Source organism: Sceloporus occidentalis, unplaced genomic scaffold, assembly GCF_023333645.1.
Source record: "Sceloporus occidentalis isolate IW3139 unplaced genomic scaffold, rSceOcc1.0.p SCAF_2, whole genome shotgun sequence".
In the NCBI taxonomy this organism is placed as follows: domain Eukaryota; kingdom Metazoa; phylum Chordata; class Lepidosauria; order Squamata; family Phrynosomatidae; genus Sceloporus; species Sceloporus occidentalis.
In genome coordinates this window covers 258,568,237-258,589,792 of record NW_028316982.1, presented here as the reverse complement: position 1 = coordinate 258,589,792, position 21,556 = coordinate 258,568,237, and the positions used below count along the sequence as shown (strand labels likewise).

Sequence of the window (21,556 nt, the reverse complement as noted above, 5' to 3'; positions counted from 1 at the left end):
GAGTTAGCATGTGACCAATTCAAAAATGAAACCACATATCTGCAAAGGCATTAGTTTATTAGAACAATGCAGGGCATTTGGTTTACAAATATATATACAAGTGTGTGTGTGTGTATATATATATATGTGTGTGTGTGTGTGTGTGTATACACACACATACATTTCTTTATGTACAAATTTGTATCACTCTATATATTTGTATGTTATGCAAGGCTAAAATGAAATGGAAAAAAAGAACAATGCAGGGCAGCTTCAAGTTTCTGGTAGTTATCATGTCTCCCCCACTAGCAGAAGAGCAGGGTGTTCACAGTTCAACCACCTTCTTCACAACCCTGTTTCTGCTGCCCATTCATTTTCTTCTTCCTCTTGGCCCAGTACTCACCACCTCCCAGAGAAGAAAAGTAAAAGCTGTTCTCTCTGTTCACTTCTCCAAGAGTGTTCACATGGAGAAAGCAGAGGAGAAGGCTGCAACAGCAGGCAGGAAAAGAAACAGGGTTGGATGTGCCAAAAATTAGCAGTGGATCCCAAACTGGGAAATTTCCCTTGGGAGATGTTGATTTTCCCCACCCCTGAAACAACCTCATACTCCATATGTCAACTGACCCTAGCATATATTGCTTTGGAAAGAGAATGAAACTATTTTATATAAGACAACTTAGTGTACATTAGCCACAATAGCAAAAAAACAAATTTCCACCATCCTGAAGTTACAGAGCTCAGGATTGCTCTAGATAGTTATGACCCAGCAAAACCTGCTTGCAGATAGAAAGTTGAATTTTTGCAGAAACATAACTGCTGTGGCAGCATAAGAAACATGCAGTACAGCCTTCTACCTATTTACTCAGAAGCAAGTCCCACTGTGCTCAGCAGTACTTACTTACTAGCAGGTGCATCTCAGCCTAAGGCTACAATCTTGCACACATCATGCAGAGGCTTAGATTCCACCCACGTCATTAGAATTTAAGCAGCCCAAATTATATCTTGAACTTTACTAGACAGACTACATCACCCATGGGACAACAGCACAAGACTGGGGAAGGAAGGACACTGCAAAACATTTCAGTTTTGGCATGTAGTAGACAGCCTGTACTGGATTCACAGCCAGAAATATCAAATTCAATTATTTTCGTCTAGTTTCATGTACTGTTCTTCCCCAGCTGGTTTGTGGGATGATGGTGAGGGGTATTTCAATCTGGTAGCATTCATACCACCATTTTCCTTCAGTCATAGAATCCAAAACACTATATATATGATGTTACCAAATGTTCACTCATCCAGGCACAGACCAAACTCAGATCTGCTTAGTCTCATCAAGACATCATGAATCCTTACAATAGTTAGCATTCAGCATTTATATTTCTATACTGCTTCATAGTGAACTTAGCACTCTCTAAGCCAAGGGTAGGTAACCTGCGGCCCGCGGGCTGGATGCGGCCCGGCGAGGCCTTGGGACCGGCCCCAGCCCAGTCCTGCCGCCGATTGCCACCGGGGCCTTTGGGGGGCAATTGTCTATAGAGGCCTCAGAAACATGCATTTATATTAACATTTTTTTAAAAATCAGAAATTTTTTTCGTGTGTCCTCCATTTTTTTAAAAAAAAGTGTCTTCCATTTGAAAATTTTGTCCTACATTTGTCCTGGTTTATTTATATATTTAATTTTTTAAAAAATTATTTAATTATTTATTTTTTGGCTTCGCCCCCCCAGTTGTCTGAGGGACAGCAACCCGGCCCCCGGCTCAAAAAGATTGCCTACCCCTGCTCTAAGCGGTTTACAATCTGCAAGCTAATTGCCCCCAACCAGCTGGGTACTCATTTTACCAACCTATGAAAGGATGGAAGGATGAGTCAATCTGGAGCCCTCTGGGATTGAACTCACAACGCTGTGGCTGAAGTACTGGCACTTAATTTCTTCACCACCAGAGCTCCTATTCTACAATATGCCACTGAAATGGCAGCAAAGCTATAGCAACTCACTTTACATTGTTGACAAAAGAGCATTTACTTTTTTCCTTTTGTTTTTCCTAAAGAATTAATTCAGAACTGCTCTATATAGCCGTATTTAATCATTACTCATATGTGTACTGATACTTTAACACCCAAGGATTTTTCAGGGTTCCAACACAAACAATAAAAATTCTCCATCTTTCATGTATAAGGGGGCAACAGAAGTGCTGGCACAGTCCCCTTGCTCACTGGTCAATACATGAGTAATCACTGAACAGGATTTGTGATTCAGCATCCAGCCAGCCACTCAGCAGGTTTTTCCCTCTAGACAGTAAAGAGCTACTTCTGCCATTATACACTTGTACAACTTAATAGTGTCTAGTGGTTGAAAAATCAGTTTTGATTGCCTGCCTTTTTTCCTACTGCTATGCATAAATTTTATAATGCACTGTTTGTGTGTACAGCTTATTAGAAACCACCATGGACACTGACATTAAAAATTGTGATTCCACTTACCACCGATCTTGCGGCAGGTTCAGAGTGATGCTGCCTTTGATTTCATCCCCAAAGCGCATATACCCCAGAGTGGCCAAGGAGATGTACAAGGTCATCACAATTCCCATACCAATGTTGAGGGCCAATGGGAAACGTTCAGTATCTTTCATCCTATTCTGGAGTGGAAGTACCTAGCAGAGGGAGAGAGAAATAGAGAGAAGCATGTGCCTAAAAGATAAGCAGAATGAATTTGGACATTTTTTGGTTTAAAACTTCTTCCAGCAAAATGTTTAGAGTAATGTATGCATTAATTCCTAAATGTCCCAAAAAGATATTACTCTGAATAATAACCAGGAGCATCACTGTTGCAGAGCTGGAAGAAACTTTGTTACCAATCTAGTCCAACTCCCTCTTCACTCATGCAGGAAATCTAAAGGTACAGCAGGGATAGAATCATGAGATCCTCTAGATCAGTGGTTCCCAACCTGTCTAATGCCACGACTCTTTAATACAGTTTCTCCTGTTGTGGTAACCCCCACCATAAAATTATTTTCGTTCCTACTTCATAACTTTAATTTTGCTACTGTTATGAATCGTATTTTCATTGAACATAAGTAAAGCATAGTGATTAATCACAAAAAAAAACCCCTCAGAGGATGGCAAAGGCAAAGCTCCTCTGAAGAAACTTGTCCTGAAAGCCCCAGGATAGGTATGCCTTGAGTCTTGGGCATGAAGCCACACTCTCCCAGCCTCAAAGGATGGCAATGGCCAGCCTCCTCTGAAGAAACCTGACCAGAAAGCCCCAGGATAGGTTTGCCTTGAGCCTTGGACAAGGAGCCACACTCTCCCAGCCTCAGAGGATGGCAATGTCCAGCCCCCTCTGATGTAACCTGTCCAGAAAACTCCAGGATAGGTTTGCCTTGAGCCTTGGACAAGGAGCCACACTCTCTCAGCCTCAGAGGATGGCAATGGCCAGCCCCCTCTGAAGAAACATGTCCAAAAAGCCCCAAGATAGGTATGCCTTGAGCCTTGGGCATGAAGCCACACTCTCTCAGCCTCATAGGTTGGCAATGGCCAGCCCCCTCTGAAGAAACCTGTCCAGAAAACTCCAGGATAGGTTTGCCTTGAGCCTTGGACAAGGACCCACACTCTCTCAGCCTCAGAGATTGGCAATGGCCAGCCTCCTCTGAAGAAACCTGACCAGAAAGCCCCAGGATAGGTTTGCCTTGAGCCTTGGGCATGAAGCCACACTCTCTCAGCTGCAGAGGTTGGCAATGTCCAGCCCCCTCTGAAGAAACCTGTCCAGAAAGCCCCAGGATAGGTTTGCCTTGAGCCTTGGACAAGGAGCCACACTCTCTCAGCCTCAGAGGATGGCAATGGCCAGCCCCCTCTGAAGAAACCTGTCCAGAAAGCCCCAGGATAGGTTTGCCTTGAGCCTTGGACAAGGAGCCACACTCTCTCAGCCTCAGAGGATGGCAATGGCCAGCCCCCTCTGAAGAAACCTGACCAGAAAGCCGCAGGATAGGTTTGCCTTGAGCCTTGGGCATGAAGCCACACTCTCTCAGCCTCAGAGGATGGCAATGGCCAGCCCCCTCTGAAGAAACCTGTCCAGAAAGCCCCAGGATAGGTTTGCCTTGAGCCTTGGACAAGGAGCCACACTCTCTCAGCCTCAGAGGATGGCAATGGCAAGCCCCCTCTGAAGAAACCTGTCCAGAAAGCCCCAGGATAGGTATGCCTTGATTCTTGGGCATGAAGCCACACTCTCTCAGCCTCAGAGGATGACAATGGCCAGCCCACTCTGAAGAAACCTGTCCAGAAACCCCCATCATAGAAGGGCAGAGGGGTAGTGGTTCAAAGTGAAACTGAAACTCTTTGGCTGTGCTGTCCAGTGTTGCCAACAAGCCTCGAAGATAATTCCCTGAAATGTTTGTCCAAAACACACTGAATCCCCCCACATCACACGGAATATTCAGTCACAATTCCCGGAAAATTCCCATAATGTTAAAATGGCGGATGTTTTGCAAATAAACGTAAACATAATTGAATAAAAATAACTGTAACTTATTTCAACTCTCAAAATCACCATTGAGCCAAACAAAGAATCTTTCAGTCCTTTTAAGATATTTATTTTGACATAAAGGGGGTTCAGGAAGCTTTGTGCCAAATAGAAACGTGTTTGGCTGCAACCGCACTGCAGAAATAAATCCAGTTTGACACCCTTTTAATTGCCATGGCTCAGTGCTAGGGAATCCTGGGAATTCTAGTTTTTGGAGACATTTAACCTTCTCTCTCAGCAAACTCTGGTGTGACAACAAACTACAATTCCCAGGATTTCATAGCACTGGGCCATGGCAGTAAAAACGGTATGAAACTGGATTGTCTCTAGAGTCTGGAGTGAAGATGCAGCCTGAGTTGGGTCCAAGACACACTGCAGAAATAATCCAGTTTGAGACTGCTTTAACTGCCCTGGCTCAGTGCTAGGGAACCCTTGGAAGTGTAGTTTTGTGAGACATTGAGCCTTCTTTATCAAAAAGAGCTCTGGTGCCACAACAAACTACAATTCCCAGGATTCCCTAGCACTGAGCCAGGAGAGTTAAAGCGGTCACAAACTAAACTGGATTATTTCTGCAGTGTTTTGGACCTTCGTTATTAAAAATGCTCAAGGTCCAATCCATACTGCAGAAATAATCCAGTTTGAGACCACTTTAACTGCCCTGGCTCAGTGCTAGGGAACCCTGGGAATTGTAGTTTTGTGAGAAAGAGCTCTGGTGCCACAATGAACTACAATTCCCATGCATCCGAGGAAATATGCTTAAGTCTAGGAAAGCTCATGCTGCCAACTTTTTTTTCAGTGAGACTCAAAGGTGCTACAAGATCTCTCTATCATCATCCATTATTATTATTATTATTATTATTATTATTATCATCATGATTAAATCCAAATGCAGCTGAAGAAGTGGACTTAAATTGGCAACACTGATATCCTGTAGACTCATTCTCTGGGGCTGTGATCTGGAAGCGTGGAGGCAATTCCCTTGTCAAACCAGGGAATCCTGGGAATTGTAGTTTGTTGTGACATGTTGAGACACTGCTTTTACTGGCAGCCAGGGCTCCATGCATGAAATTCTGGGCTTGGTGGTTTGTTGTGCCCAGAATCCCATCATCGCAGGGAGCCTTGCAGTTAAAAGCAGTGCCAAACTGGATTATTTCTGGAGTATGGATGGCAATGGAAAAGAGAACGAAAAAGAGATCCACAAAACAAAATTCTGGGAAGACAGGGCAGGGATGCCAACTTACCAGGTGCTCTGCCCATGCTCAGAGGCATATTTAATCACTAACACACACACACTCTCAGGGACATCACATTCACATGATCACACAGCAGCCACTTTGCTTTCCCCTGAAGCCTGAGAATGCCTGGGGGGGGGGGGGGGGCAATCACTGTCCTCTCTCTGATTGGCTGAAAACTGTTAGTGTGATTCCTCCAAACGGTTGGTTGGTTGGTTTGCTCTTGCTCTGTCCTCACTCTCTCAGAGGGAGTCAATGAGAGAGAGAGAGAGAGAGAGAGAGGGTTTTTTTCCAGCCCTCTCTCTGATTGGCTGAAAACTGTTACAGTCCAAAGGGTTGGTTGCTCTGCAGCAGGCTGGAGCTGAAATGGGCCAAAGTCGCGGAAAAGGCACTGAATTAGAGCCAGGCACGAAAATCACACGAAAAGCTCTAAAAAGTCCACGTTTTCGCGTGAAAGTCGCGAAATTGGCAACACTGGTGCTGTCTCTCTTCCTTTTTGCAGAGCTCTATGTTCCTGAGAGAGGCATGAAAGGGGACTCTGTGGGAAGGTGCTAAGCAACTGAGGAGGGTCCTGGAGGTGGCTGCTGCTCTAATGGGCCTAGCTTGGGAGCCCTTTGCTTGGGAAGTGGTGCTCTGAGGGGGGTCCCTGGCGACCCCTGGGAAATTGTAATTCGACCCCCAAAGGGGTCCTGACCCCAGGTTGGGAACCACTGCTCTAGATGCTGGTGGACTGTAATTCCCAACATCCCTAGCCAATATACCCAATGGTGTAGAATACTGAGAGTTACGGCTTTGTAGGTCAGCACCAGCACCATGAAAGGAGCTCAGAAGCAGAGGCATCACCATGCCAGGTGTCACGCTGCCCCTCCAGGCTTTGCCGTCGTACACACTGCTCCTGGTTCTCCAGTCTCTGGCTTTCTCCCTAGGAGAAAGCCCAAGGCTAGGGCAGTCTGCAAGGATATGTGTGTGCCCCTCCTGCCCCTAAGGAGGTGGAATGCCCAATCGGGTGTCATCTCTTTTCTGGGTGTCACCTGGTGCAGAGGGAACACAGTCATGCTCAGAAGCAAACTGGAAGAAGGATTTACAACCTCCACCACTCAATTGACCAGTCCTCATCTGGCAACTTTAATGAGCCAGAATGAACATGGATATAATAGACAAGTGGCTGGCCTCACCTCTCCAAGCAACTTGTCCACATCATCATGTTGAACAACCTGAAAGTCATCCATCAAAATCAGACAAGTATATGCCTTGGTTATCCCACTTCAGTATGGAGTCACAACTAATCTAAACAATTTTATGATCCCCCACACTCCAAATCAGCCTTAAATGATCTAAAGCTGCTTCAGAGAGAAATCATTAACCAAAGCAAGGTGGAAAGTCCTGACAAATAGCTTTTAATTTTTAAGTAGCAGTTTGAATGACTGTTTGCATCAACCCTCAAGATCCAGGTCAGTGACATTTTGAAGATGGTAATCCAGCTCTTTAAATACAGAAGAGGAAAATGAGTTATTTAGCAGTAGGTATGACATCCCAAGTTCACATGCTGCAATACAAAATACCATGTTCTCTCTGAAAGGGTGAGATAGCCCCTTGTTCAAATAAACAGACTTTGAGATGATATGGGTTTAAAGAAAATAGACTAAAGAGAAGTTGAACTGAAGTCTCACATTTAAAGGAAATGAATCATTTTTCTCTGCTTAGCTCATCAGCTCTAGGAAACCTGTGGATGATGAAGAATAGCTAAAGAGTTCAACATTTCGCTGTTAAATAGGATGTGAGATCACCTAATTTTGTTTCAAAAGGGAAAAAAGGACCTTTTTCCCCTTAGGAGGATACCTTAATATGCACAAAATATGACCAAAGCAACCCTAGCTTTCACACAGAAATGTGTCTAATACATTACCAGATTAAATTTCACTAGTAGAGAAGTAATACACTGCAAATTTCCCATTGAAAGGTAATGTCTTCTGGAAAGATAACTCAATTTCCAGCAGGCATGCCTATAAGATTAATTAGTATTGAGCTGTAGTGGGAGTCTTTAAGAAGAATGTGCCCATATATAAAGCACACCTGCTCTTAATCCGTCTGAAACATCTAGATCAGTGGTCCCCAAACTGTGCTTTTTAAGAGATTTTGGACTTCAGCTCCCAGAAGCCTCAGCCATGAAGTCCAAAATCCCTTAAAAAGCACAGTTTGATCTAGACCAAAGATGGAGAAAGGGTGCCCCTGAGATTTTATGCAGCCTATCCCAGGCTGCTTTTGTAGCCATCAAGCTCCTAGGACCACCTTTACTCTCTCATAAAGAGGAGTTTAAGTGAGGTGCAGTCCCCCACCTTAAAACTGTTTAACATTTTAAAAAAATCTATTTGTCTAAATCAGGAGGGGACGCCCACCCAGTTCTGGATGGCATTTCTGACAGCCCATGGAGCCCTGGAAGGCCCAGGGGGCAGATAATCAGCCTCCAAACCTGATGCAATTGGCCACCACTGCTCTAAAAGTTTTTTTCTTTTTTAAAATAAGATTAAAAGCAAAGAGTCAACAATGAGACAGTTTTTTTTCTGCATGGTATATACAAGTCATTGTCACCTGCCGTATTTAATAGTAAAAAGAAACCCTGGTGGCGCAGTAGTTAAATGCTGGTACTGAAGCCACAACATTGTGAGTTCGATCCTAGGGCTCCAAGGTTGACTCAGCCTTTCATCCTTTCATAGGTCAGTAAAATGGGTACCCAGCTTGTTGGGGGCAATTGGCTTACAGACTGTAAACCACTTAGATTGCTGGGTTCACTGATAAACAGTATAGAAATGTAAATGTTATTGCTATTGATAGTCCAAGAAGAGCTCTTAATTTGTTTCAATCAACCAATCTGGCCTTGCAGATGGAGGAATGGATTTCCAACAGGAATAGCTCTGGCTGTCAATTTTTCCTGTTGAATTGTATAGGCTCTTCTTCTGATCTTAAAAACAGGTACGTTTAGGACTACAACTGCCAGAACTATTCAGCCAGCATAACCTTCACTCACTAGAGCCACTACAGTTAGTAAATTTATTGGCTGAGTGTTTCTGGGAGATATAGACTCAAAGATAACACAGATTAAGTCTCCCTTATCTGAAATGGGACCAGGAGTTGGATTTCAGATTGTTTTTGGATTTTGGAATACATGTATTTGCATAGACATACATAACAAGATATCATAGAGTTGGGACCCACACTACTTCTCTGAAGATGCCAGCCACAGATGCTGGAGAAACGTCAGGAAGAAACTCTTCTAGAACATGGCCCCACAGCCCGAAAAACCAACAAAAAACCCCACACTACATACATACATACATACATATATACATTTATTTACAGTATTTATATCCCACCCTTCAGCCCTTATACACATAGCCTGAAGGTAATGTTATACAATATTTTTAAATAATTTTGTGCATGAAACAAAGTTTTGTACACTGAACCATCCAAGAATAAAGGTGTCACTATCTCAGGCACCCATGAAAAAAGTTTTGGTTTTGGGAGTATTCTGGATTTCCACATAAGGGAGGCTCAACCTGTATTCACAAGCTCTGTTTTTGTTTCCCATATTAAGGATGTAATTCTTCACTAAGTTTCTTCTCAAAGAAAGCTACAAGTAATTTTAACAATGTTCTTTCTGCTGCAGGGAGAACCTCAAAAGCCACACCGTTTTCAAAGGCTATTTGCAATTCAGGAGTTGTTCTGTGCAAAACTGACATGTGACTTTGCAGAAAATGTTTTTTCCTGTGCTGAAAATGTTGTTTTCTATGCAAATTAGCCATGTGTGAATTTTGCACAAAATTAATCCCTAGTTACAGCATTTTCTATGTAAGAAACAGTATTTTCTGCACAGGAAATAATAATTTGCACAGGATACGTCCCAAACTGCAAATATTGTCGTCAGACCTCGATTCTTTCCATCAGGGTTCCTCAAACATTTTCCAAATAATTTTGAATATTCTTTTAATTTCTGTCCTGAGTATGAGGGGTCTGAGAGCTTCCAAGAACTTGCCTTTTTTTTCACCACTGCATTGCCCATACAGCCTTGGAATACTCTATTTCAATTCCTTGTTGCATTAAATTTAAAGTGGATATTACTTGGATCCAATGTAAGTAAACAACACTGATTAGTCAGTAAAGAACCAAGGATGTGGTACCCTTAAGAGTAACCAATTTATTCCTACATAAGCTTTCGAGAAGTCCACACTAGCTCTTCAGATGCACTGAATTCTCAGAAGAGCACATTATCATTCATTAAAAAATATGATTAACTGTCAGATTCTCTCTTCTCTTTCCCTGGTTTTCCTTCTTTTATCACATTGAATTTAAAAATTCTAACTGGTTTTAAATGCTCAGACTCGGCTGCTTGTCTTCACCCAATTGTGTTCTTTACCATGATAAACCTTCCTGAGTTTTTGTATTCTTCTGAAGCCCAATGCATCCCCAGACCAAAGTTTATATTATCATCCATTTGGGACTCATTGCATCCAGATATTCATATGATTCACTCCCACTCACCTTTTAAACATTCCTTAATTTGATGAATTATTAAATGTACAGTTAACCACATTTTTTTTTCTGTACCACTTCTTTCCTCTTCCATGTCTGCCTATTACAGTAGGCCCTTGGTATCCACTGTGATTTGGTTCCAGGACCCCCTGTGGGTGCCAAAATCTGTGGATGCTCAAGTCCCATTAAATACAACAGCATAGTAAAATGGTGTCTGTTATATAAAATGGCAAAATCAAGGTTTCCTTTTGGGAATGTATATTTGTTTTGAATATTTTCAAGCTATGAATGGTTAAATCCATGGATAACGAATCTGTGGATATGGAGGGCCAACTGTTTAAACAAGCTAGCAGGGTTTTATAAGTGCTAAACTCATATATGGCACTTTTGCCTTACAGGTCTAGCCCAAAATACTTTTCTGTTTGAAGCTGAACACTTGCCTCTATTCCATGTCCAAAAGCTACCTGGACCAGTGGTTAATCATTTCTTCGGATCTGCAATGGATCAGCCTTCTCCCACCACACCTAAAGGCAGAAGACTAACTTAGAAGGTGCAGGACAATCTTCATGGGAGACATCTTTCTCCTCTGTTACTTTGATGGCACCTCCCTGGCATCTGACATCCAAGGTAGTTGTCCCACTTTGCCTAATGGTAGGGCTAGTTCTGGTGCCTTGTCTTTTAGGCACTTTCAAAATGCAAAATAAGTAAGAGAAGACCACAATATAAAGATAGAAAAAGCAGAAATCATTATTTTCAACTCCAGATGGTACAGACTGCATATAAATCTTTTCTTCTGTTGTTTGACTCACCCCTGCCACCCACTTTGTCCTCTCATAATTGGTATGCACAGAAAATAAAGACGACTGACAGCAAGGATACATGTCGGTCAGCTCCTCCTGTCAATATCCTCCAAGTCATTAGCAACCTGCTGCCATGACATTTACCTTTACAAGGAGACAAGGTCAGCAGGCAACCTGTGCCAGTCACTCTGCGGTGATAAACCTTCCCCATCCCGTTACCCATGGCGCATGTCATAGGAAAGAAACTGTAGGAGCTAGTTTAAATCTGAAGCTACATTTAGTACTTCAGCAATCGCTGGCACTTCTCAATTTAGCAATTAAGTTGTGCCAAACAACATGGCTCAGCACAAACTAGGAAAGGGGACAGGTTTTCTTGTGGACACACGGACACAGGAGGTTGAAATGAGCAATTTGAGAAAGCACCAAATCGAAAGAGCACCAAATTAATGAGTTCGCTAAATACCCTAAATACTGGGCTCTCGTGGAAGTCATAAGGTAGCTTCTGGATGGTTCCCAGAGATGTAAGCCAGGCTGTGTATAGACTGTGCATACATTAAAAAAAGTGTTATATGCTCAAGCCATCCAAATTCTGAGCCCCAGGTAGTGCAAATTGAGCACATTTATATAGGCCTGTTACAGACTGCCAAAATAAAGCTGCTTCGGGTCTCTTTGGAGGTATGCTGTTTAAATGATGCAAGCATCCTAAGAATCTGGAAGCTGCACCAAAGCTGCACTCCAGTGCTTAGGAATGGAGTGTGGCTTTGGCGCGACCTCCGGACTCTTAGGACCCATGCATCATTTAAACAGCATACCTCCAAAGAGACCCGAAGCAGCTTTATTTTGGCAGTCTGTAACAGACCATAATTTCTTCTACTCCATCAAATTTAGCAAACATTTTCTATTATTGCTTTGTTCAGTTCATTTTGCATTTGTTTGTCATTAGAAAGGACAATGCTCTAGAAAGGGACTGAAGCCTTATTTACAACCAATGGATGCTAGATTTCAGCAAGCTTTGTTCAAACACTTGCAAATTTCTGTCCTTCATAATTGGGGAATAGCATGGTCAAAAGAAGAGCCTGGAATTATCCCCCCTCCACTTTTTTTAGTGTACCTCTTAAGAGTAGGAGAGCCAACATGGTGTACTGGTTTAAGTGTTGGACTAGAACTCCAGAAAACCAGGGATCAGCTTCAGAGGAAACCAATGGTAAATGCTCTCTGAACAAATAATGTCAAGAAAACACCATGATAGGATCACCTTAGGGTTATCAAAACATGAAAGCACCCAAAAGCAATAGCCTAGCGGCAGCCAGTGGCCAAGCTTGCCGGTTGAATGTAAAAGTTGCAGTACAAAATAAGGAACTTTTCCAAGCTCTTCTTCTAAGCATTTTATTTTCAACCATAAAGAAAATAAACTAAAAGAAAAGATAAGAATCACAGCAAACCAGATTCTGTAATCAGTATCCCATTCTATGCTTCTTTCAATGAATCACAACATATTCACAGCCCTGATGCAGTAAGATAGAAGTAAAGATAAAAACAGCATGAATAATTGGTGACAAAGCCTCTAATAGACAAAGAAAAACAGAAAGCAGAAGATTGAATAAGGTATCTCTTTTGTACTCTTAGAATAAAACCCTATACTGCCTTTATAGAAGATGAGGAGGTGGCAAAGGGAACTAATGATATTAAGATATGTCCAGTTACCAGTCATGACAACCTAACCTGGGGAAGTGAGATAGAAAGAAAAGCAGTTGCAGCTTCAGGTTAAAAATAAGTGGCTTCCCCAAACAAAGGTAACAGGACAGTTGCCTTCTATAAAGGGAATTTTTTAATTAACTCTAAAAATATAATAATTGAAATAAATATACTATGACCAAGCAAAGAAGGAGGAGAAGCCACAATGCACTCCCTTCTATCTGTTTGTCTGATGTAATTATAAAAATTCCTCATTCTATTTCCTTTGTGCTGCTTCTTTCCTGTGTAATTCCTAATTAATTCCCTATGATAGACCTTTGACAAGGAATAGAAGAATGATAAAACAGAAGGTGTTAAGCTGACCGTGGCTACATCTGCACTGCAGAAACAATTCAGTTTGACACAACTTTAACTACAATGGCGCCCTGCCATGGAATTATGGGATTTGTAGTTTCGTAGTGTACCAGAGCTTTTTGACAGAGAAGGTTAAATAGCTCATGAAACTACACATCCCAGGATGCAATACCATTTAGCCATGGCAGATAAAATGGTGTCCAACTGATGTATTTCTGCAGTGCAGACATGGCCCAAGAGGCATCCTCCCTCCTGAAAAAGCAGCAATTTTCAGCTGTATGCCTACCCATATCAACCTGCAAGATGTAGTAATTCACCAGCATTTTGAAATAGCATTGTTACTGAAGGAAAGAGAGGCTTTGTCCATTACAGTGAAGTTATAAAACCTATGTAGCTAAAAATTTACAACTGTACCTACAGTTTGACACCACTTTAGCTGTCATGGCTCCATTTTACAAAATCCTGAAATTTGTATTTTGGTTAAGTGGCTAGAGAGCTTTAGTCCCTCTCCAAAGACTATACTTCCTAAAAAAGAAATGGAAGTAGCTCACCAAAATACAACTCTTGGAATTCTGTAGCATGAGGCCATGATAGTAACATTGATGTCAAGCTGTAGAGTAAATTGCCCAGACTCACTCTAAAACTGTCAGAAGTGATAACCAATTAAAATGAAGGTATAAACACAGCCTCCATTCAAGAGGTATTACCAGTAGGTGGAAACAAGGCCACCAACATCAGCTACAGAATTCCTAGTTTTGCAAAACTCTGATAAACCAAGAAAAAAGGTAAGAAATGGTTAACTCTTCCTCTGGCTACTGTATTTTCCTCACCATTGCTTTTTCATTCACCTCCATCCAGCTTTACCTTCCCCACTGCATAGCTCTAAGATAAGGCTACCTAATCATGTGAGGAAAAAGGAGGGAGGCAGAAGGTTAAGTATACTGTACATACATTTTCTCTCCCTATATACACACTCACTTCTCATCTGCAAATGCCCTCCTGCAGCCTTTCACATCAGAGGCCCAAAGAGGTTAAAGAAACTCATGTTAGCTCTGCCACCAGAGAAAATAATTAACTTTGCTAACAAATGAATCTGTGCAATCTTTTTTTTTTACACAGTCTAAACTTTTGAATTTTTAAGAACCAAGGTCTATATTTTACGTTGTGTATGTTGTTTGCCTTCAAGATGTTGAAGTGGTGTCAATTTGCATTATTTCTACAGTACACATGCACCATCTACCTTTTGGGAAGCCACGAGCCCTTTCTTAGGCAGATAACGCTGTATTTCTCAGAAGGTATAGGGTTACATCTGTGGGGAAAATTTAGGCACTGTATAGGTAAAACTCAGCCAATTATAGCCCAAAAGAAAAAGTTTTATTGTTGCTGGAAGTAGATATCTCACTGAGTTAAGTCCCAGTATTTAGTTCCATATTGGGTAGGACTTTTATTGTTTAGTTGTTTCCCTGTCGCAGCTAAATTTACTACCTTCAATCCAGAAAACATATTCAGAGGTAGCTGTGTTGGCCATACAAGGCTACTGCTGAATATAGCAACTGTTGTTGTTTTGTCTGCCTTCAAGTCGTTTCCAACCCTAAGGTGAACATATCATGGGATTTTCTTGACAAATTTCTTCAGAGGGAGTTTGCCATTGCCTTCCTGGTCTGTTTCACCCCTAAGACTAATTGTGACAGGGGTCTGCTCCTGATTATTGCAGTTACACATGGAAGTACCCGCCTCCTTTGCCCCACGATCATCATCTGAACCAGCCTCTAGATAAGGATAGTTTCTGATAAAGCAGATTTGAGAGATAGTTTTTTGTGGTTTTTCTGGCTATGTGGCCATGTTCTAGAAGAGTTTATTTCTGACATTTCGCCAGCATCTGTGGCTGCCATCTTCAGAGAAATAAATAATAAACTAATTCTAAAGATTTGAGGTAGCATTTACAATCATAGCAACGGTGCCATGTACACAATTAGGTATTGTTTGTGAATCCAAAGTACTTACGGAGGCATAGCTGTCATCCCAGAATGCCATCCCAAAATCTTAATTCTTAAGTGACATTCATTAATGCTTAACAAAGCCTTCATTCTAAGGCAATACTTACCACTCCTATGCCTTCAAAGGCAAATATAGCTGTGCCAAAGAAGAGAGGAAACTTCTTCCAGTTGGCCACCAGAGGCAAGTTTCGCGGAATCGATAAACCCTGCCAAAAGACATCATAGCAACAAAATGTACTGTCTTCAAGCAATTTTAACAGTTTTTGCAAAGAAATGGATACAAATGCTCATCATAGTTCCTATTAACCTTCCTGTACCAGCAAAACATTTTAATCCCCCAGTTAGGGTTGTCAGAGTGAAAACTAGAGAAGACTCCTGTACCTTTAATGGTCATGCAGAAGAGAGAATTTTATTTTTTAATTAATATTTATATTCAAGTTTTCAGTAATAAGTAAAAAAAATTCTATCATACTTATTCTTGTTGCTCAGTTAACAGATACATTTTGAAGTCTGTCTTCTTCTTTTTGACTTCCAAATCTTCAGCTTTCTCTATAGTCGCTCATTTTGGCATGTTTCACCTCAGATAATTATTCGTAACCATATCATTAAACTCCATCATATATGTAAAGACATTTCTCCTTATTCTTATACAAAATTAAATAGCTTTCTTATGACCTCATTGACTCTTATTTGGGACTGTCCTTTTTGGTGATTGCATATATGTGTCTAATAGGCAAACTTGAACATTCATGTCTGTTGTTTTTAACCAATGATCTATATACATATATATACCTTTGAATAATACAATTTGTAGTTCTTCTGAGAATTATTAAATTAGTGTTTATCATTGTAGTTCTCTAATAATTCTGGTAAAAAATTTATTCCCGATATTTCCTTCCAATAATCAAAGATTGGTTACCAATTATTTTCTATTTTTTGAATTAGTTTATTATTTATTATATGTGTTAATCTATGCATTTCTCTCATTTCATGAATATTTTGCATTCAATCATCTATGAGGGGAGGCTCTTCTATCTTCCATTTTCTTGCTATAATTATTCTTGCATCTATGACTAAGGAGAAGGAAATTTAGCAGGTGTTGTTTGTTACCTGGTTGTGTGCTTAATTGCCCTTTCTGCCCAATTATTAAAGGTCTAGGAACGGTTGCAACACAACATATTGAAATGGCAGCCCTACCTAGAGACATGTTGTGTTGCAAAACCCACAGAAGGCTAGACCCATAAAGTAGGCCTTCTACAAAATTGTCACCTGCACAATTATGAACAATGAACAATGTTCCAATATTTCAACCATTTGCCACAAATAATTTTCTTCCCCACAAACATACAACAGATTTTACTGATCCACTGATTTTTGCCCCTGCCAATATAACACATTCAGACAAAAATGTCTTATGCTATTTTTTTTTTTTGGGGGGGGGGGGGGGAGAGAGAACTATGATGGAGAAAAGCAGAAGTTATAAATTTCTGCTGCCAACTCCATTTAAGGGGAAATGAAATTTCTTCCACTACAGACAAACAGGAGTACACTGAGATCAGGAAACAGCCCCACACTACAATAAGTGATAATTTATTTATTTACAATCTGATTTTATTTTCCTTTTATTCCACCTTATGTTTCCGAGCTTTGTAGAATGCATTCAAACATTCCTTCAGAGCATTTTGATACCCTGCAAAATGTTGGAATTGTCACTGTGATCAGAAAACACTCTACAACTCACACAATTCAAATTGTCAAGTTTAAAAAAAAAAAAACAATCTAGCAGATAAAGGTTAAAGACAGCTGATATAACCAAATCTGCATGGGACAGAGGGACACGAAGAGAAAACAGCATCCCTGCTAGGTTCAGTTGACCTAACATCCCATTTTCTACTATGGATACTAGGCGCTTCTGGAAGCAGTCTTTCATACAACACTACCCTCTGGTGTCACCTGGGATTTAGTTGGCAATTGTCTCTTAAATAATTGTCTCTAGTTATCACCACTGATAGACCTATCCTCCATGAAACTATCCAGTTCCCTTTTCAAGATAATCCCATGCATAGGGATCTGCACATTACACATGGCACTCAACAGGAAAATTAAAGGCATACAGTGGAGGCCCTTCATACTAGGTTTTATTTCCAGAACACACCCACCCACCCACCCACCCCCCGTGAATACCAAAATCCAAGGTTGGTCAAATCCCATTAAATACACTGGCATAGTGAAATGGTGTCAATTAAGTAAAAGGCAAAATCAGGGTTTGCTTTTTGCAATTTAGACCCCCTCACCTCCCACGCCTAAGGTGAAAAATGTGTATGCTCAAGCCCAACTGAATATAATGGGGCTCAGGCTCGCTTGCCATTCATTATTTTGCCACAAGTAAACTGAAGGCTGCATATAATGCACCTGTGTATGGTGCAGGCACATAGTATATATTTAAATATTTTTAAGCCCTGGATGGTTGAATCCGTGAATAAAGAATCTGTGAATATAGAGGACCAACTGTATATTTATTTATTTAAATATTTATATGCTACCCTCCATCTAAAGAACTCAGAGTCATGTACAATAAAATCAGATTAACCAATTTAAACAAACAAAAATTACTGTATATCATCTAATCCCGTGATGGTGAACCTATGGGTACGCATGCCAGAGATGAAACGTGACACCACTTTCCCTGGCACATGATGGCGAGAGGAGGAGGAAGAGGTGCGTGCCTGTTCCTCCTCCTTCCTGACCATCCTTGGTCTCCAGTTGCCTCTCCAGAGGCAGCTGAAGGCCAGGCACAGCATGGAGGAAGAGGACGAAGAAGTGCGCGCTCCCCCACATTCAGTTGCCTTTCTAGAAGCAACTGAAAGCTGGGGACAGAACAGGGGGAGGAGGAGAAGTGGCACATGCCTCTACCTTTTCCTTCCCGCCCTCCCCCGCCTTCAGCTGCCTTTCTGGAGAATGTGAGCACTCTTTCTCTTCTTCCCCCCTCGAGCCCCCAGGCCCCAGAAATTCTGCCCTCAGAGGGTGGAAGTCCCACCCCCAGCACCAGGTAACACTCACTGTCGGAAGACTTTTTAGTTTGGTCACTCGGCCCCTAAAAAGCTTGCCAGCACTGATCTGAACTGTCCAAACTACATTAACACTTTGTTGAGTTAAGATAATAAAGAAAATTAAAATCAGCTAAAATAGTTTAAAACAATCTAAAACTATAAAGTAACAGCGGGCTGGCAATCCATGGATTTAACTGCCCATAGATTGCCATGCCTCATATTATTCAATGGCAGCACATGCATGCAGATAATAATAATAATAATAATAATAATAATAATAATACTTATTTATTTATACCCCGCTCTTCAGCCAAGGCTATCACCACCATTGAATAATATGGGATGAAACCATTCATTTTTTGCCAACCACCGAGGCCACCACAGCCAAACTCCCATAGATGGGAAGGGTCCATCCATTTGCATGAAATCAATTAGGCCCAGAAGGATTTAATAAAAAGCCATGTTGTTTACTTGGTTCCAGTGTTGGCGCCATCAGGCCTCTAAAAGGAAGGTATTCCACAGCAAGAAAACCACGATCAAAAAGGTCCCCTCTCATGTTCTCCCAGAGTATATATAGATGTGGTGCATATATCTTAGAATGTGACCAATGTGCTTGCCCACATATATTTATTTCTAATAGGTTTGTGAGAGGTCAGTGGAGGTGGAGCAGGTAATCCTATAACCCAATTAAATTACCCTACATTTAGCAAACACTACACCGTTTTAAAAATGCACAAGGGAAAAGGTAAGTATCTTGCAGGATAAATCTCCAAAGTTATGGAGTTATACCGGTGAATCACCATGACCTTTAAACAAGATATGAGATAATTTGGACAAATCAGCTAAAGGTCATTTGGCTATTCACCAGATGTATCATGCAGAGCTCTCCCTTGTTGTTGTCACTTACCTCCACCGTGAGCATTCACTGTAACCTACCCAATGCACTAGGAAAGGTGACAGATAAGTTCAAAATTTTTCAGCTACCACTGCTATATATTCTCACAACAGCCAAGAAAAATTGCTTGGGTTGGCTGCAACTTCCATAAGTCCATAATCAACCAAGGCAATGCTGCCTGGGATTCTGGGAGGTATAGTCCAAACAATGGAACTTTTCTGATACACACATGTACAGCTAAAACCAAATGCTAAAATGGATGCCAAAACACATCTGTATAATATGACACTACTAGGGGAAAACATTAGCAAAGAACCAATCCTTTACTCACCTGAATAATATATTGATAAATAATCACAAGGCTGACAGCCATGGACAGATTTGCAAGGAAGGAGAGCACAGACAGACTCTTCAGGTCACGGATGAAGACCAAGAGGATGATAAAAGGAAGGGAGTACAACATATATAGCCGCAGATCAATGGAACTTGTCTCTGAGTGGCTAGGGGTTTCTGTAGCATTCAGAGCACCGGATTTGTGTTCTATATACCCTTCATGAATCTGCAGGAAGAATAATGTGTGTATATAAATATGCAAAAAAATAAATTAGCACAGTTTGAACAATTTAGGTTTTGCAACTAGATCCTCTTTCAGACAGAGAGAGGATTTACAAGTATGTTTGATATGCAGGTGTTGCTTGTTACCTGGTTGCCTAACAAGCAAGACTTACTGAAATTCCCTCTTCTGCACAACCATTACATTTATAGGCGCCCTCTCCAATTTTCAATCTAGCAACAATATTACTGGTCAGAGATTCTGTCAGGTAAAATCTAAAACATCTCCACGACTAAAGACAGAGAAAGACAAGTTCACAACCAAAGACAATTTCAGAATACCCATGTGAAATTCCCAAGTACATACATACATACATACATACATACATACATGCTTTTCAGTTGATTCTGCATCTGTGGCCAAGTGAAAAAACAGGAACCATACTTTTAAGAATGCTGTTAGACTACCACAGCTCCCTGCTTCAATTCTCCAATGGCTGTTTCTCCAAATGCCTGCTTCACTTGGGGGGGGGGGGGGGGCTTTCAAGTCATTTCCAACTTATGATGACCATATCGTAAAGTTTTTTTGGCAAGATTTGTTTAGTGGAGGTTCGTCATTGCCTTTGCTGAGACTGAGAGCATGTGACTTGTCCAAGGTCACCCAGCTGCTTTCATGGCTGATTTGGGAATCGAACCCTGGTCTCCAGAGTCATCGTCCAACATTCAAACCATGATGCCATGCTTGCTTTCATATATAAGTTATTAAATGTCTTATTATTATTATTATTAACCTTTATTTATAAAGCGCTGTAAATTTACACAGCGCTGTACAGTCTGTCCTCGCCTTACGCGGGGGATCCGTTCCGGATCCCTCCGCGTAAGGCGAATTCTGCCTATACTCGAGTCCCATTAGAAACAATGGGGCTCGTGCGCGGTGGCGTGGCGGCACGGGCGCGCGCGCCCATTCAATTGAATGGGACGCGCCGCCCCTTCCGCCCTGCGCACGCCCCGCGTCTTGAGAGCGTATGCTCAAGGCCGCGTATGGTGTGCCCGCATATGGCGCGGGCGCGCTGTACATACAATACTTGAATAGAGTCTTGAACAATACTCTACTTCTAGTACAGTATTCTTGTTTCTTTCGCTAGATCATATTCTTCAACAGGAAGATGCAATGAAATAACAACCTTGTCCCAAGATCCTTCAGCTTGCTACCCAGAACCCCATAGTCACTGGCATATGTTGAAGTCTACCTCTTGCATTATCCTTTGTTCTCATATCGATCAGAAGGAGGGGATAAAGGTCAATGGGCTTGATGAGTCTTGTCAGCCTCTCTGTTCCATCATGAATCTTTGCCCCTAGAACTCTTCTCTCAAGACTTCCGTCAGGGTCACATGCTAATGCTTCTGTTCCTCTCAGCAGTACATCATCTGCCAACACATGTGTCTTCTTCGTCTGAGAGCTGACAGGAGCCCTTCCATCCACAGAACCTTCCAAGGCCATCTCTGTGCTTTATGAGAACTGAAACTGTTGTCCTTGCTCCTGCGCCTCATCATCACTTATCAAGGAAGGGGCTCAGAATTGATTTTGTAGCTCAAAACACATAGCTGCTCCCTGACAGTTCTGCCTCTGCATGTCCCAGTCTTCTCCTATATCTCTATCTATCTGTCTGTCTGTCTGTCTGTCTGATTTGGCTCTAAGTTCCTTTAGAAGGCAGGGCTCTCAGTACCCATGAAACCACTCAACACAAATTCCCTTGCCCTCCCAGTGTCATGCTGTTGTGCCTTCATATCGTTTCTGACTTATGGCAACCCTAAGGCGAACCTTTCATAGGGTTTTCTTGGAAAGATTTGTTCAGATGAGGTTTGTCATTGCCTTTCCCTGAGACTGAAAAAGTGTAACTTGCACAAGGTCATCCAGTGGGTTTCATGGCTGAGCTGGGAACTGAACCTTGGTCTCCAG

The 21,556-nt window shown here is 41.6% G+C and overlaps 1 protein-coding gene across 1 annotated transcript in view; it reads right to left on the bottom strand.

Annotated features, from left to right (window-relative positions):
* SLC36A4 (solute carrier family 36 member 4) overlaps positions 1-21,556 on the bottom strand; it is a 151,047-nt gene that overhangs the window by 93,187 nt on the left and 36,304 nt on the right. Inside the window, exons 7-9 of the mRNA XM_089508259.1 lie at positions 19,377-19,604; positions 15,208-15,306; positions 2,461-2,630 (exon numbers count right to left, since the gene is read on the bottom strand). Of these exons, the coding sequence (XP_089364385.1) occupies positions 2,461-2,630; positions 15,208-15,306; positions 19,377-19,604 (497 nt within the window). The remainder of the gene's footprint in view (positions 1-2,460; positions 2,631-15,207; positions 15,307-19,376; positions 19,605-21,556) is intronic.